The sequence below is a fragment of the Lynx rufus genome, unplaced genomic scaffold (assembly GCF_022079265.1).
Source record: "Lynx rufus isolate CCGP_SWC_20201006 ecotype Redwood Valley unplaced genomic scaffold, mLynRuf1.p SCAF_13, whole genome shotgun sequence".
In the NCBI taxonomy this organism is placed as follows: Eukaryota; Metazoa; Chordata; class Mammalia; order Carnivora; family Felidae; genus Lynx; species Lynx rufus.
Window position 1 is genome coordinate 40562446 of NW_025814827.1, and position 16709 is coordinate 40579154.

General features: G+C 44.1%; 1 protein-coding gene across 1 annotated transcript in view; it reads left to right on the top strand.

The window, feature by feature from the left end:
* RYR3 (ryanodine receptor 3) overlaps window positions 1-16709 on the top strand; it is a 365900-nt gene that overhangs the window by 194778 nt on the left and 154413 nt on the right. Inside the window, exons 37-38 of the mRNA XM_047075357.1 lie at window positions 153-255; window positions 1833-1970. Coding sequence (XP_046931313.1) covers window positions 153-255; window positions 1833-1970 — 241 coding nt within the window. The remainder of the gene's footprint in view (window positions 1-152; window positions 256-1832; window positions 1971-16709) is intronic.

Below are 16709 nucleotides of genomic sequence, written 5' to 3' on the forward strand. Positions count from 1 at the left end.
GAAAAGGTGAAAGCTACGTTTAAGTATGGTCATCTTTACAAAAAAGTTTGAGGTAGATAAAATTTGCAAAGAATGTTAGGTGTCTAAGGCAGGATCTGAGTTCTTTGGCCAACACCGAGAACCACTTACCCATTCTTCTTTGTCCCTCAAAGATCAACATGCTTCTTAACTTTCAACTGGGAGAGAATTGCCCCTGCCCAGAAGAGATCCGAGAGGAGCTATATGACTTCCATGAGGACCTTCTCATTCACTGTGGTGAGCTTTTGAGATGAAAGCTTTATCAAAGACAAGTCTGTTCCCGATTCCTTCATTAGAAGCTAGTGGGGGTTGGGAAGACAGTTTTGTATTTAAAAGTGCAGTTGACCCTTTTTTAATATTATTTTTGCTTCCCTTCCCTTATGTTCATCTGTTTTGTATCTTAAATTCCACATGTGAGTGAAGTCATATGATGTTTGTCTTCCTCTGACTAATTTTGCTTAGCATAATGCCCTCTAGTTCCATCCGCATTGTTGCAAATGGCAAGATTTCATTCTTTTTGATTGTTGAGTAATAGGGGTTTGAGCTATGTGAGTCCATTTGTAATGAGGGATTTTGTTTCCATAGAGTGCAGTACTCGAAGTGTATTTTCTCTTCCTTATGATTTTCTTAATAATATTTTCTTTCTCTGGTTTAATTTATTATAAGAATACAGTATATGACACATATCACATTTAAAAATGCGTGTTAGTTGACTGTTTATGTTATCAGTAAGGCTTCCCATCAGGAGTATGCTATTCATAGTTAAGTTGTAGAGGGTCAGAGTTATATGTGGATTTTCTATTGTGTGGGTGAATGGTGCCCCTAACCCCTGCATTGTTCGAGGGTTAACTGTACAATTCTAACTGCTCAAGAAATGATTCTGCCTGGACTACTGGGGTCAGAGAAGATACAGAAAATAATTCTGGCATATATGCCATATCCATATATGGTGGAAACTCCTTCTACCAAGAAGAAATTTTGTTGAAATAGAAGAGAGTGAACAGGGTCTCTGAAGAAGGAAAATAACTGTTAACTTGTGTAAACTTCACCCACTTTACTTAGATGGTTGGACTCTGCTCCCAGGTGAACCAAGATTCTGATCTCCTTTGCTTCTTATCTTTTGCAGTGATATAAATATGATAACGTATGCCCTTAACAATTCTAAACCACAGTCCCTACTTTAATACATAACAATTTTAAAAAACAATTGTAAGCCTGCAGTCCCTCCTTTGATACGTAACTGCTGATTTTAAATTGTTCTCAGCATTTGTGCTGCTTGTACATGGATGGATTGACTAATATATGGAAAATAAGTGGTATTTGCATAGGAAATGACTCAATGTTAACTCTTTCTAGATGCTTTAGAGCCCTTTTAGGGTACAGGTTAGAATAAGTTAAATTTAGGGGCACCTGGGTAGCTCAGTCAATTAAAGCATCCAGCTAACTCTTGGTTTTGACTCAGGTCATAAACTCATGGTTCATGGGATTAAGCCCTGCATCAGTCTCCGTGCTGACAGCACAGAGCCAACTTGTTCCCTCTCTCTCTCTCTCTCAAAATAAATAAATAAACTTAAAAAAAAAAAAAGAGTTGATTTTAGGGTTTGAAATTACTTGGTGTTTTTGTATGTAAGGAATTATCTTTTTAAAATACTTTCCAAAAAGACATCCTGTAGGTAAATAATTATGGGAGGCTGCCTATAGCATCTTGAGAAAGTTCCAGAAGGGTAGGAAGCAGAGATTTATGTTCTTTCAATCTTACGGTGGTTATTTTTATGTACTGTTCAAGATTTTCACTCTGTTCTGTGACTTGCTAGGTGTTCCCCTGGAGGAGGAAGAAGAGGAGGAGGAAGACACATCCTGGGCTGGGAAACTCCGTGCCTTGGTGTATAAAATCAAAGGCCCTCCCAAGCCTGCGAAGGAACAGCCAACAGAGGAGGAAGAGAGATGCCCTAGTAAGTGACCATGCCTTTCAGTCCTCCTGACACAGTGCTCTTCTTTGACATAATGAAGAGAATTGGCCTTCTGACAAATGCTGTGTAAGAGGTGGACTGTCTAAGCTTCAAAGGAGGCATGTGGGCATTCTTTTATAATTGGTGGTGGTTACTGTGTATTTGGAGCTATGCTTTTCTAATTTAAAGACCTTACTTTCAGAGCCTTTTGAAACCTGAGGGATCTGTTACTTTGGCTCTGCTCTTGTCTGTCTGGTTAAAAATGCCTATAAACAGATTTCTGTTCTTCTTTCTTTTAGGTTTCCATGGTCTCCGTCCTTCAATCATTGTTGTTTCAATCATTTGCAATGTTTCCTTAGAATTGCAAATTGCCCCAGTGAGGAAAAATAATAATATGAGGGGAGTAAAGGAAATAGGATGTGGGCTTTGGGGGTCGTTTTTGGGGTTTTGGCAATGATTTTCATAATGTAGCATCCTAGAGGACTTTGACCTTCCATTTTTCAACAATCCCAAACCTTGTCCAAATTCATTTCTCTAAGCATTATAGTAGATGTGACTCCTACCGCTGTGACTCATGTTGAAACAAGATTATAATTTGTTCTGTAGGGAAGTGTACTGTCCATAAACCATTAACGTTTTAAGAAGAAGACTGTGTATTATATATAATCAATATGCTCTTCTGTCCAAAATTCTGCAAATATTTCATTTGTCTAAAGAAGAAGGAACTTCTGGGGCGCCTGGGTGGCGCAGTCGGTTAAGTGTCCGACTTCAGCCAGGTCACGATCTCGCGGTGCGTGAGTTCGAGCCCCGCGTCAGGCTCTGGGCTGATGGCTCAGAGCCTGGAGCCTGTTTCCGATTCTGTGTCTCCCTCTCTGTCTGCCCCTCCCCTGTTCATGCTCTGTCTCTCTCTGTCCCAAAAATAAATAAACGTTGAAAAAAAAAATTTTTTTAAAAAAAGAAGAAGGAACTTCTGAGGTTTAACATAATTGCCTTTTATCTTGTTCCTATTCCTATCCATTTTAAGTTTATTTATTTATTTTGAAGGGGACAGAGAGCACAGGGGAGGGGCAGAGAGAAAATTCCAAGCAGGCTCTGTGCTGTCAGTGTAGAGCCCAATCCAGGGCTCAAACTCATGAACCATGAGATCATGACCTGAGCCAAAATCAAGAGTTGGATGCTTAACCGACTGAGCCACCCAGGCATCCCTATTCTTTTTTTTTTTTTTTTAATTTTTTTTTTCAACGTTTATTTATTTTTGGGACAGAGAGAGACAGAGCATGAACAGGGGAGGGGCAGAGAGAGAGGGAGACACAGAATCGGAAACAGGCTCCAGGCTCTGAGCCATCAGCCCAGAGCCTGACGCGGGGCTCGAACTCCCGGACCGCGAGATCGTGACCTGGCTGAAGTCGGACGCTTAACCGACTGCGCCACCCAGGCGCCCCCAGGCATCCCTATTCTTAACCATTTTAAAACATGCTTTCAAATCATAGACTAGAGCAATAGACTGTCAAGCTATGATTGGTTTGTCTGAGAACTCTACTTTGGGGTTCATACATCTTATTGCCCTTTCTATTGACCTTTCATCTTTGTCAGAATATCTCTGAAGGGAAAGAATCCTCACCATTTTTTCAGCACAAGTGTTAAAACCTCTGGAAAAGAGTATAGGATACTTGGAAGCAGTCATACTGCCAACCCTTAATCAGTGCTCTCCATCACCATATTTCTATGGGTGGAACTTTGATAAGGGCATGCCAGCAGGATTCTAAAAGCACAAAAGTGAGTTTAGATTCCCTTTGTGGTTACTGCCAAAGCAGAACTAAAAATAGGCTGAGCTGACCCATATTACCTGCTGTGAGTCTATTTTGGAAGCTGATGCTCCTAATATAATGTGTCACCACTAGGGGTCCCACGAGGTGACCATTTCATGTGAGGTAAGTGGAGTCAGTCAGATGAAATCACTTGGCTGTGTGAAGTCTCCCTAACTCTAAGAATGGTGTCCAGGCTCCACAGATTGCTACCTCGGGACTCAGTCTGGAAGACCATATTCTGCCTGTTCTGATAGAATGTGCAAACAAGGTCGCTCCAGTGTGAGAGTTCACGTCTTCTCCTCATGCTGCTTCCCTTCCAGAAGGAGAGTTGTGAGGGGCTCGCATATTGTGTCCTAAGTGTCCTATCCTGGATTTCGAGAAATAGATATGAAGGTGGCCAAGCGTGCCTAGTTGTCACCATGTGGGTCCTCTTCCAAATGTTCCAGAGACATAAAGCCTCTCACACAGGCCTGACATATGAGGAGAAAATCTTGGAATGGTTTAACTGCCACACCACTGAAATTGGAGACAGTGTTTCTGAATACATAGCGCGATAAAGGGTCAAAATACTTTCCGGTATTAGTAACTTTGTCCACGTTATTACGTTATTACATCACTGTTCTTACCCTTAAATTTGATAAAATCCTGAAATTACAGAGAATAACATGGGATAGGGAATTGACAATTCCTCAAGTACTTCACATGTTATTAGTTTATTACTGGTGGGTTTTTTTTTTCACTCTTCTATTGTGTAGTTGATGAAAAAAGGACTCTGAAGAATGAAGGGATACTTGTTCATTCATTTAGTCTTGCCACCACTCCCTGGTTCCAGAAAACTTTCCAGGTGACTGAATGTCACTGGCACAAGGTAACTGAGCTGAGTAAAGCCGTGGCTTGCTTCACGTTTTCTGGCTCTGGTTCTGTGCTCTTTCCATTGTCCCGTGAAGCCTCCGACATAGCTATGGCATACCCGATGGCTTTCTAAAGCCATCATCTTTTTATCTGGCTTACTGCACCTGTGAGGTAACTCATGCTTGTGACCCAACAGAAGTCAGAATTCTAACATGCCCAAGTTGACCAAGCCAAAGTTCTGCACTCGGAGGGTTCAGGGTAGGTGGTACACTTCCTCCTCTATGAGCAGTTGGTGTTGGCCAACTGACCTGCAGGGAAACCTCACTTTTTCTAGAAAAGAGGAATCAACAGGGTCCTGAGCTTCATGAGAATCCTGCTAGCTGGCTCAGAGTTCCAAGGATCTGCTTAAACTAACTCTAAGCCATATTGTTGATGAAAGCTGTTACAATCTTTATTAAAAGATCATATGATAATGAAGAAGTAAAAAAGACCCAACAGTAGCAGCCTGCCATACTAAGTCACATTTCTCTGGCATATCCTAATCCAGCAAATTCCCAAGAAAATCTTTTGCCTGTTTTGAGCCAGGGCTTCTCACACATGACAGTTTAAGCAAGGTTTCTTGAATATAAATGTGTTGCCACTGAGTTACTCCTCCAGAAGAGACCAACCCGCTGTTTCCGCTAAATTCTGAAATTAACAAAATGAAGATCACCTGTCACTTTCCTGCTCCAAGTTGGTGCGTTCCTCTCTCTCTCATTCACTGAATGCCTTCCCGAAGCATGGAGGTTTTTCCATTATCTTCTCTCTACAAAGAAAGCTGCTACTTGTGTCCACTCTTGCCCCATTACCGAACAGCCTAAGAACCCAAACCGAAATTCTCTCCTGCCTAAATGCTCCAGCTTACTGAGTGCTGAGGAAGGGAAAATCCTACTGTTCACTACAAAAATAAGTCCTGGAGCCCAGCACAAATACGCAAAGTGAGATAATTCAGTGATAGACGCATCTGTGGCACTCAGGCAATATTTGTAAGCCTGTTCAGATTCTGTCCCACAAGCCTCTCCCCATGATGTACATGCACAGACACCTCCTCTGTGAAGTCTTTCTTTCAACCTCATCCTCCGTCCTTCTGCCCCAGCCATTCCACAGAACTTCTCACGGGGCCTGTATGACCTTCTGCTTTACGTGGAATGTCTGTGTCCCTGTTTGCTTTCTTCACTGGGTCTTTGTGCCACATTTAATTCATTGTCACAAATCTTTCCTTTCCGACCTCCAATATATGTTAGTCATAGGCTCGTAAAGATGATGAAAATAAGGACCTTCTGAACAAAGGAGGAAATGGGTGTGGGCAGGAAACTCGATGTAATCATGAGTGTGGCTATGGTAGAATAAAAGTGCAGATAAAATACAGGAGGTGGCCAGAGGAGGAATTGGGAAAATGTCCATAAAGAACATAGATCAGTAGATAAGATAAGGGACAGACATTTTTTTTTTTTTTTTTTTTTTTGGGGACAGAGAGAGACAGAGCATGAACAGGGGAGGGGCAGAGAGAGAGGGAGACACAGAACCGGAAACAGGCTCCAGGCTCTGAGCCATCAGCCCAGAGCCCAACGCGGGGCTCGAACTCACGGACCGCGAGATCGTGACCTGGCTGAAGTCGGACGTTTAACCGACTGCGCCACCCAGGTGCCCCATGGGACAGACATTTTTTAAAAGAATTTTTAAATGTTTGTTTTTGAGAGAGAGAGACAAGAGTGTGGACCAAGAAAGGGCAGAGAGAATGTGGGAGACACAGACTCCGAAGCAGGCTCCAGGCGTTAGCTGTCAGCACAGAGCCCGACACGGGGCTCGAACCCACGAACCGTGAGGTCATGACCTGAGCCGAAGTCTAGTGCTTAACTGACTGAGACACCCAGGTGCCCCAAGAAGGGACAGACATTGTTGATGAAAAGATCAGCTTCAGCGAAGGTCCCCACGAGAAAAGTTCAGGTCACAGTCCAGGAGGAGCAACCAGTTGAGGTTGGTTGAATTCTAAAAGGAAAAGAATGGGGTAGAGGGTAGTAGAGTGGTGTTAGGACAGAGTGGCTGGAAAATCCAATCACTCAACTACAGTTAGCCTTAGAGTGTGACCTATCACTTGTATCCAGTTGCAGGGAGGGAGGGGTTAACATTTACATGGTACCCGCTGTGTCCTGAGCCTTGGGTGAAGCACTTCTCTGTTACTTCATGTAATTCTCACAATAGGCAGTAGCTGAAGTAGATGATTTTATTCCTATTTTCTAATTGAAGAAACTGAAGTGAAGAGTGAAGTTTCTTAATCTTCTTAAAACCGAAGTTGCTTAATCCTAAGCAACTTTATAGGGTCACACAGTAGTGGCATAAAAGTTCAAACCATTGTTACCTGAGTCTAGTTGCCATCCATATTATTTATATAATAATATCCTGCGCCCCCCTCACCCCCCACCAGGCAGTGGCTATGAAAGGTCTTTGAGGACTAAATTATTCATTTACTCAAAGTAGTGAGGTAGTTAGGAGCATAGGGCTCTATACTTAGGCCACCTGGTCTTAAATTCTTGCTCTGCCACACAATCTCGATAAGACTGAGCATGTGATGGCCTCTCTGTGCCTCAGTTGTCTCATCTATAAAACAGACATGGCACTAATACCTTACTTAGTTGACATGAAGATTAAATTAGTTAAAAATTCAAAGTATTTTTAAGTGTGACTGGCATAGAGTATGCACTTAATTTTAACTACATTTGGCATTAAAACGTTTGGGGATGCCTGGATGGCTGGTCAGTTAAGCATCTGACTCTTGATTTCAGCTCGGGTCATGATCTCACAGTTGGTGAGATCAAGCCCCATGTCAGGTTCTGTGCTTACAACATAGAGCCTGCTTGGGATTCTCTCTCTCTCCCTCTCTGCCCCTCTCCTGCTTCTGTGCTCACTAGCACACGCTCCCTCTCTCTCTCTCAAAAATAAATTTAAAAAATGGTAATCACTTACCATTTCTCAGGCACTGTATCACACACTAGTTAATTCTGCTTTAACAGGATAGGAATCTAAAGGATTGCAGTGCAGGGTCACTGGAGGCATGGAGCCCATGAGATGTCATTGCAGTGCTCTAGATGAGAAGCTCCAAGGACTTGAATTAAGGATGGTGTGGTGGGTAGGATAATGGCCCCAACAATGTCCCCATCTTAATTCCCGGAACCTATGTATTAAATGGTAAAGGAAAGTTTAGGGTGCAGACACAGTTAAGGCTGTTAATTAGCTGACCTTAAAATAAAGAAATCTCCTGGATTACTGGAGTAGACCTAAAATAATCACAAGGCATTGTGGTAGACACTTCACGTTAGCTCACCTGATGTGAGCTATGGAGAGAGAAGCAAAATAATTTGGACAAGGTTTCTACACCAAGTTAGAACTGGCCCAGACTGGGATCATGTTCCATGCCCAGGGCCCACACTCTTTCAGAGCACCGTGTAGGGGTGCCTGGGACGGGGCCGTGGGGGTGGCAGGACAGGGGTGGGGAGCACAGACCTTGAGGACCTATGGTCTATAGCTCACCTCATCCTCGGTCTATTCTCCAGACTGAATACACACAGGAACTGAAATAAAAGTGATTCGTGATTCGATTGCTTTTCTAGAAGAGTCAAGACAGAGACCTCAGGGCCCTGAGCCCTTCGCTGTCCGGTTTCCGCCCCATCTTCCTGTCAGGGATTTCCTTCCCAAACACGTGAGCAGCCGCAGCTGTTCTCTGTGCTCTTCTCCCCGGCGTCGTCATTGGTCATTTAATCTCTGGAATGTTTTTGAGAAAGTGATTATGAGGCTGGTTGACTGATTCCAAAAACAACAGGCTAATTATCTCCGTATGATGGATGAGACCCCAGGGGGCAGCAGAGATGGAGTGGTAGCAGCCAGCCGCGCCGCTCAAGCCCAGTGCGCTGGCGGCTGGCGGGGCGGCCTCGGGTGCCGACGGCGTGTCCGGCTGGCTGGGGAAACGGTCCTGGGGGTGCAGCACTTTGCTTCCACGCTTGTCTCCACCCTCCCCGATGGGAGGCTCTGGCCAAGGCAGAAAACCGCTGAGGAGGGAAATTTAGAAACGGGTTTAGCAGAAATATACATCAGCCATGTGGCCATCCACGCACAGCCTTCCCTGAGAGCCACGTTCAAGGGCAGCCGGGCCGGCCTGACTGGGGGGATTGTGGGGTTCACACCAGTTGTGCATAGAGGCACGAGGCGCCATCTCCAGTGCTGCTTGTCCCGTGCAGCACGCCCTGCCATGGCCGCCTCGGCGGACCCCCTAGTTACAGGAGTCCTGTAACTAGTAGGTACAGGTTTGTTTCTTAAATTGAACTGCTTCTTTGCCTAAAGAAGGGATAGAGTGAGGATCAGGCTAACATGGCCCTCACTGTGGGGGAAACTCGGTCCCTGCCACATCTGTCTTCTCTTACACAGTGGTTGTAAGGAATAAATGACGGGGTGCCTGGATGGCTCAGTTCATTGAGTGTCTGGCTCTTGATTTCAACTCGGGTCATGATCCCGGGGTGGTGGGATGGAGCCTGGTGTCAGGCTTGAGATTCTTTCTCTCCCTCTGTCCCTCTCCCTCTCTGTCCCTCCCCTGCTCATGCGTGCCAAATCAATCAAGCAAGCAAGCAAATGTCTACCTTAACCAAAAAGGAATAAATGATAACTCAGGTACAGCATTTAGCACAGGGTCTGATGCACAGGAAGCTCTTAGTGAACATTGGCTATAATTTCTGTGATAAGAACTAGAATGTTTTAGCAGGCAGCTTGAACTTGTACCCTATTCCCCTGCCAATAGAGGAGACAGGTGTACACATCCAAAAATTAAATACAGAGCTCGGATGAAGGGAGGCTGGGTGCCCTCACGGGTTGTCCGGGGCCGGCCTTGGACCATCGCACGCCGTTCGCTGGGTCTCTGGCAGCGGTGTCCTGATGAGTAAATGGAGAAAGGAGCAGCTCCAAGAACAGTGCTCCAGACTGTCTTTACAGGCTTCTCCCTTTCAGGTTTCCAGAAAGCCTCGTCATCTTGTCCTCCACAATCCTGGTAATATTCTCGTTCCAGTGAAACTAAGCAAAAGTGGCATTGACTGTACCTCCTGAGCCAGGGAGGCCCCGGGAAGGCACAGAGAAATTAGTGTGATGAATTTTCCAAGTCTCCTCAGAGTCCATGGGTTTAACTTTCTCCCTGACCTTCGCTGCTAATAAATAGTAGGTGTTTGGCCACTTTGTGAAGCAGACCAGACTTTCAGCCCAGAGGGAAGCTCTGGGGCACAGAACACAGAGGGCATGAGACCTTCATATTCAGTCTTACCCACTAAATCAAGAGGGTGTTACTGTGCTCTCGGACCCCTGATAGGGGAAAGGTCCTTTCTCTGTCAGCATTCAAGACAGCCGTCAAAAGAGCCATCAAGCTGCCACCACTCATCTCCCCCATGTGAGTGATTCATGGTATACGGTGATGCCTCAGCCCTGGCCATTTGCTGTGGTCAGTGACCGCTGGATTTTAAGATTTTGTTTTATTTCTTTGATCTCCAGCTTTACTATTAATAAAAGCAAGCTGGGTGACATCCTGATATGACAGGTGGGCACTAGAAAGTGGGGGTAAAATTCTTGGTGCTCATTGCTTTAACCCAGTGAACCCGGTAAAATTTGCCATTTTAATAAATTAGTACAACCCTTTCCAATAGTTCAACAGGTCAGGTAAACATAGAGTTCTAGAGTATTAAGCCACCTGTGACTTGGTAGAAATGCATAGGGACGCAGAGAGGTAAAGTGACTTGACCAAGGTAACACAGCCAGAGCCGGAACAAAGAAGCCAGCACTCTTGTCACTACATCAGCTGTCCATTCATTTCCTTCAGCATGAACTTTCTTTCGCTAACTTGATTTTATTGGTGAAGAGATCAAAGCTCTGGGAATGTGAATAATCTTCCTAGCTCAGCATCAGCTACAAAAAGACCCAAAGCTTTATGATTTTATTTATTTTTGAATCCACATCATTGTTTAAGAGAGCATCTAGGCAGTATAATATAAATTTAAAGCAGTAATAAGGATAGGTATTTTTCTGGATTTTGTGAAGCTATAGAAAGGAAGCAGTTCTCAGCCAGAAAAGTAGATGAGTTTAGATTCCAGCAGCCGAGGTTTGGATCCCAGCTCTGTCATTTACGAAGTGTGATGTTGGGCCAGTTTCTAAACCTCCATATGTTTCCATTTCCTTGTCTGCAAAATGAGAGTAATGATGTCCCTATCTCATGGGGGCAGGGAGATAAGGATTCCGTGAAATACTGCTCAGTGTAATGTTCCAGTACTTAGAGGTTGGTATGCCTCACAGCTTCTGAAGCGGATATACAAAGTGTGAGTCCTAAGAACTTGGTCTCCACATTTATTATTTCAGAGGTTTGCCCCAAAACAGAACAGAAAATCCAACTCCGGTAGAGTAGCCGGTAAAAGACTTCCTGGACTGGTGTACCTGGAAGGTAGAGATGGAGCCAGCCAGCGGGTTGAGTGAAACCCGTGGCTTGGCTCCTTCTTCCCACAGCTGCTCCTGTTCTAGCTCTGCCCTCAGGCTGGCAGCAGGGTGGGGGCTGCAACTCTTGGCCTCATATCCACGTGCCACAGTGTCCAAGGGAAAAGCAAGACCATTTCTCCTGCCCAGGTATTGGAAGCAAGGATTCTGAGATTACCTTTGATCGGAGAACTTGGTCGAGGGCCAGCTTACGAACCGTTGAGCATGACCTAGGAAATAAAATGTGCTGGATGATGGATGTCAGCAGAGCCTACCTGTGGAGTGGGATTGGGTCAGTGTTCATGGGCCATAGGAGGGAGAGGCAGATAGCTATGCAAAATCAAGTTCTGTTAAGAAGAAAGAAGGAGATGGGGCGCCCGGGTGGCTCAGTCGGTTAAGAATCCGACTTCGGCTCAAGTCATGATCTCACGATTCATGGGTTCCAGCCCCACATCGGGCTCTGTGCTGACAGCTGGGAGCCTAGAGCCTGCTTCAGATTCTGTGTCTCCCTCTCTCTCTCTGCCTGCCCCCCGCTCTCTCTCTCTCTCTCTCTGCCCCTCTCTCACGTGCTCTCTTTAAAAATAAACGTTAAAAAAATTTTTTTTTAAAGGAAGGAGCAAATGGATTCTTGATATGTGGTTAGGAATATTCATGATGCCATGATGGCTGTCATCTTCCATTACTCAGTGGTTAGTGCTGGAATGCAGGTGGTTCTAGCTCTTGACGTCCAGAGGGAGAGTAGAGGCCACAAAGCTGTGTTACAGGAACTAAGGAACGTGCCCTCTGCACTCTGTGTACATTATCTGATGGGCCATAGCGGTTGTGCAATTGGTGCTTTCTGCATTTAATGTTGTTCTGGTTTGACACAAGCTCTGGGCAAGACCCAGGCAGACCTCAAGGTGTTGGTAGCCCTGTCACTCCGGTTCCCTCAGCAAAAACAGAACTGGATCTCTCTCAGGACCCAGCTTCTGTGAGCTCTTCTGTAGCAGCTTGGTCACTGAGCCTCTCCAGTCTGATCTGGAGAGCTTCAAGTAATCTCAACCAGGACTTTGTACCAGTGGGAGTATATTAGTTCTCTAACATATGGCAATGAATTACCGTGAACTTAATGGCTTCACACAATGCGAATTTATTATCACCCAGTTCCGGAGGTCACGAGTCTAAAATGGGTTAGTAGTATCGCATTCCTTCTGGATGCTCTAGGAGAAGATCCACTTCTTGAATTTGCCACATCGCAAAGGCTACCTGCATTGACTAGTGGCTCTTTCCAGCAATGGTACCAGTGCAATCTCTTCTGTCATCACAGCTCCTTCTAGGACTTTGACCCTCCTGCCTCCTTCTTAGAAGAACCCTTGTGATTATCCTGAGCCCACCTGAGTAATAATTCAGGATAATCTCCCCATCTCAAGGCCCTTAATTTAATCACAAACGCAAAGTGCCTTTTGCCATCTAAGGTAATATATTCACAGGTTCTGAGAATTAGGAGATGAACATTTTGGGGAGGTCATTCTTCAGCCCACCACAGGGGAAGAAAACAGAGGTCAAAATACACGCATTCTTTATGCTTGGAAATGATCTACCACCTGTTAATGCCTCCAGAGCATTTACAGCATATCACAAGCTGACTTTTTAATCACCTAGAATTTAAAAATAAGTGCACATAATTTAGATGCACATAATTATTTTTCTTTTCCCATTGTAAGCACGAGTATTATAAATTGCTTTCTAAGTTGAAACTAAGTACAGTGCAATTGTGTTTGCTCCCTCTTGTCAACATAATTGGAAGATGTTTTCTTCCAAACTGACCCAGATGGAAGAACACACTCACAGAAATGTAACACCAGCTTAGGTTTGGGATCCGTAAGCTTCAGGGATTTGCTTTGCCAGTGGCCAACATCTACTCTTTGATAATAAGCATGTATTTCAGGACACTATGGCCACTTGGACTGTGATCTAAATTTAGAGATGAAAAGGAAGGATTCTTTCCAGACCTCAGTAGCCTAAAAACTTAAACCTGTACCATGAGAATAGATGATCTTTTTCTCATTGGAATTGCAATTGCGAAGCTGGTAATTTGATCATTTAGAGAAGCGTTTCGCCAAATATAGTGGGTAACTCTGGGGAACCTTCTTTTAAGTGTCACAGAACGTAGGCTTGGGGTTTGAGGATCAATAGTAGGTTACAGAATGACAAGTGGAGACCCGTAAACAACCTAACAATAAATCATAGCTGAGCCTCCGCACTGATGTACTAAGGCTAGCTCTAATTTAAGGGCACTTGTAATCCTTTTTTCTTGGAAGTAATGTCTGGCTAGTCCAGAAATCAAGTAGCAGAGTAGCTATTTTTCTTTGAAGGTGTATTTCAGGCATCAAGTTTCCCCTAAGCAATACAGTACCTTAGAAATATTTCATTTTTGAGTTAGCCTAAACAATTATTTAAAATGCAGTTTCTAGATCGTGTATCTGATATAATTGCCTAACTGTGACTATCCCTAATTACACTAATTACAAAAGTGGGGCAAGTTAGAATGTTAATAATTTCTTAAATGAAGCCATTTATAATTATCAAGGGAACTATATGTACATGACTAGCTTCATTAAGACATTCTGTTTTGTAGGATTCACATCTCATCACAAAACAAATGTTTGGTTACACTTTTTTTTTTTTTCTTTTTGAAAAGAACACTGTAGCTGTTTAAAAACCTCATGAGCTTGGGGCGTCTCAGTGGCTCAGTTGGTTTAGTGTCTGACTCTTCGTTTTGGCTCAGATTATGACCCTGGAGTCATGGGATCATGCCCTATGTTAGGAGCCTGCTTAAGGTTCTCTTTCTCCTCTGTCTCTTCCTCCCTCCCTCTGCCCTTGTCTACCACTTGTTCTCTCTCATGCGCTCGTGCTCTCTCGCGCTCTGTCTCTCTCTCTCTCTCTCTCTGAAATAAGAACAAAAAACCTCCTAAGCTAAACCATCTAGTGTATTTGACAAGGTCTTTTTGAAACAGGTAAGTCATGAATGAAAAATCCTAGAGTTGTAGCAAAGACTGTGGAAGCAACTTTATTACATCTGGTGGGGGTTCTTTTTTTATTTTTTAAAGTAGGTTTCACACCCAGCACAGAGTCCAACACAGGGCTTGAACTCACAACCCTTACATCAAGACCTGAGCTGAGATGAAGAGTCAGACATTTAGGGGCGCCTGGGTGGCTCAGTCAAGTAAGTATCTGACTTTGGCTCAGGTCATGATCTCATGGTTTGTGAGTTCGAGCCCCACATCGGGTTCTGGGCTGACAGCTGAGAGCCTGAAGCCTGCTTTGGATTCTGTGTTTCCCTCTCTGTCCCTCTCCTGTTCATGCTCTGTCTCTCTCTCTCTCAAAAATAAATGAACATCTAAAAAAAAAAAAAGACGCTTAACTGACTGAGCCACCCAGGCACCCCTGTGGTAGGGGTTCTGAGTGGAGTTATGAGGCACATGTACTTGGGGGCGTGTGCATGTGTCAGGGAATAAAATGAGGCCGTACATAATAGCAAACAGCAGAGTTAACTCCCCCACTTCACCCTTACCTTTCCCCTGGAGTCTTTCCTCCTGAGGAGTCATGTTTCTTATGCATACTGAAATGTCTTTTTAGTTATTAAAGGCCAGCATTTCCAAAGATGAGCTTAGAAAAGCAGCAGAAATGAAATCAGTATTTAGTTGCAACTGCTGTTAATATATTTGTGGTTATGAAAGAGGTTTAAATATATCTCAAGAATTGACTCCCTTTGCTGTTTGAAGGTCCTACCAAATTTGTTGGCATTCCACCACCGATAGAAAAACATACAAGTATTTACTACAGGGACTACTTGTATGGATCAGCTCTTGAAAGACCGCATTCCAAAATAGCCATAGCCAAGGGTGGTGTCTTTCCCATCAGATGGCTTCATGCATCCCTGGGAGGGGCCCTCTTTATGGTAGAACTCTTTCTTCCCTGCTTCTTTAGTCGCTGTGTAATGTGACCTCTTCAAGAAGTGGGAAGAGCTTTAGATGAAGGACCCGTTGGGGAAAAAAGGAAGAGAGGAAGATCTGATCATGTCTTTAATTTCTTTTGAGTTTTTGTATTACTAGAGAAATTGTGGCTTTCTATGAATTGTCTAGTTTCCTAAATGTCTTGGACAATGCAGTTTTACCCATTATCTTGCTCGTTACTCCTCATTAAATGCCTCACACATGTATTTAGTTTGCCCAACTAAGAGGCTTCAGGTAATCCCTGGGTCTCAAAATAGTTTCATACAGACTACTTACCTCAGTGTTGGGCACTTAACAGAAAACACTACTCAAGTAGTTAGCTCATTAGGAGTTGATACAATTGGAGTTAACTCCACTGCTAAGATGAGGACAGCAAGAACTTGCAAATGAGCCATGTCCTGAGGCCCAGGTATGCAGTGACTCCAGAGCAAAGCTTTTTTTTGTTAATTTTTTTTTTTTTTGAGAGAGAGAGAGTGAGTGAGCAGGGGAAGGGTAGAGAGAGGTGGGGAGAAAGGATCTGAAGCAGACTCCATGCTGCTGACAGCAGCTTTAAATTCTAACTCAGTAACATTGGTAGATATATTCCACATAAACTAAAGTTTTTTGGGGGATTTGGTAATTTTTAAAGAGTGTAAAAGGGGTCTTGAGACCAGAAAGTTGGAAAAGCATTGATTTGTACAGAAGGGTCTATGTTGAGGTGATGGCCATGATCAGAAAGCAAAGCTTTCTGTCCAGTTACGATGGAGCCCTGTTCCATTAGGCTGTGTGATTGTAATCAAATATCTCTGGTCTGAACTGGGAAAGCGACAGCTTAGGAAGCCGTCCATATTTCTGGATGGGAGGTAGATGAAATGTGGGAATAAGGTGAGTGAGACACCTCATACTGAGAAATAAATGAGGGTTAAGGAACCATTTGAATCTTGGCAGTTAGGAAGGATTCTGGCCATTGTTCCTCCATCACCGAGGGGCTCCCTGCCAGCCTGAAGGGCTCTAGCTGCTTCCCTCTTTATATCAATTTGGGTTCAAGATCCGTCATCTCCAGAGCAAGGAGCGGGTGGGTGGCTTTCACATCGAGGCCACAGGGCCTTGGTTGGCCTGCTTGTAGCCAGGACAGTTGGACACACAGAGAAATGGGCTGTAGGATAGGGAGGCATTTAATTCTTAGCCCCACATTAGCTGACCCTTCAGCAATGACATTACTCTCACTAATACTGGAAATCCAGGCTGTTACCTACAGAAAGCTTTGTTCTACAGGCGCCTGGGTGGCTCAGTGGGTTAAGCAGCTGACTTCAGCTCAGGTCATGATGTCACTCTTTGTGAGTTCGAGCCCCACATTGGTCTATGCACTGATAGCATGGAGCCTACTTGGGATTCTCTCTCTTTGCCCCTCCCCTGTGCATGCTTGCGTGCTCTCTCTCTCAAAATAAACGTTTTTAAACAACCCATTACATGTTATGTAAATAATATATTTCTGTGAGAGATGATTTAATTTTTCAAAACAAGAATAAGGAGAAGAGTGACATTGTTTTGCATTTTTGTAAATCTCTAATGAAGAT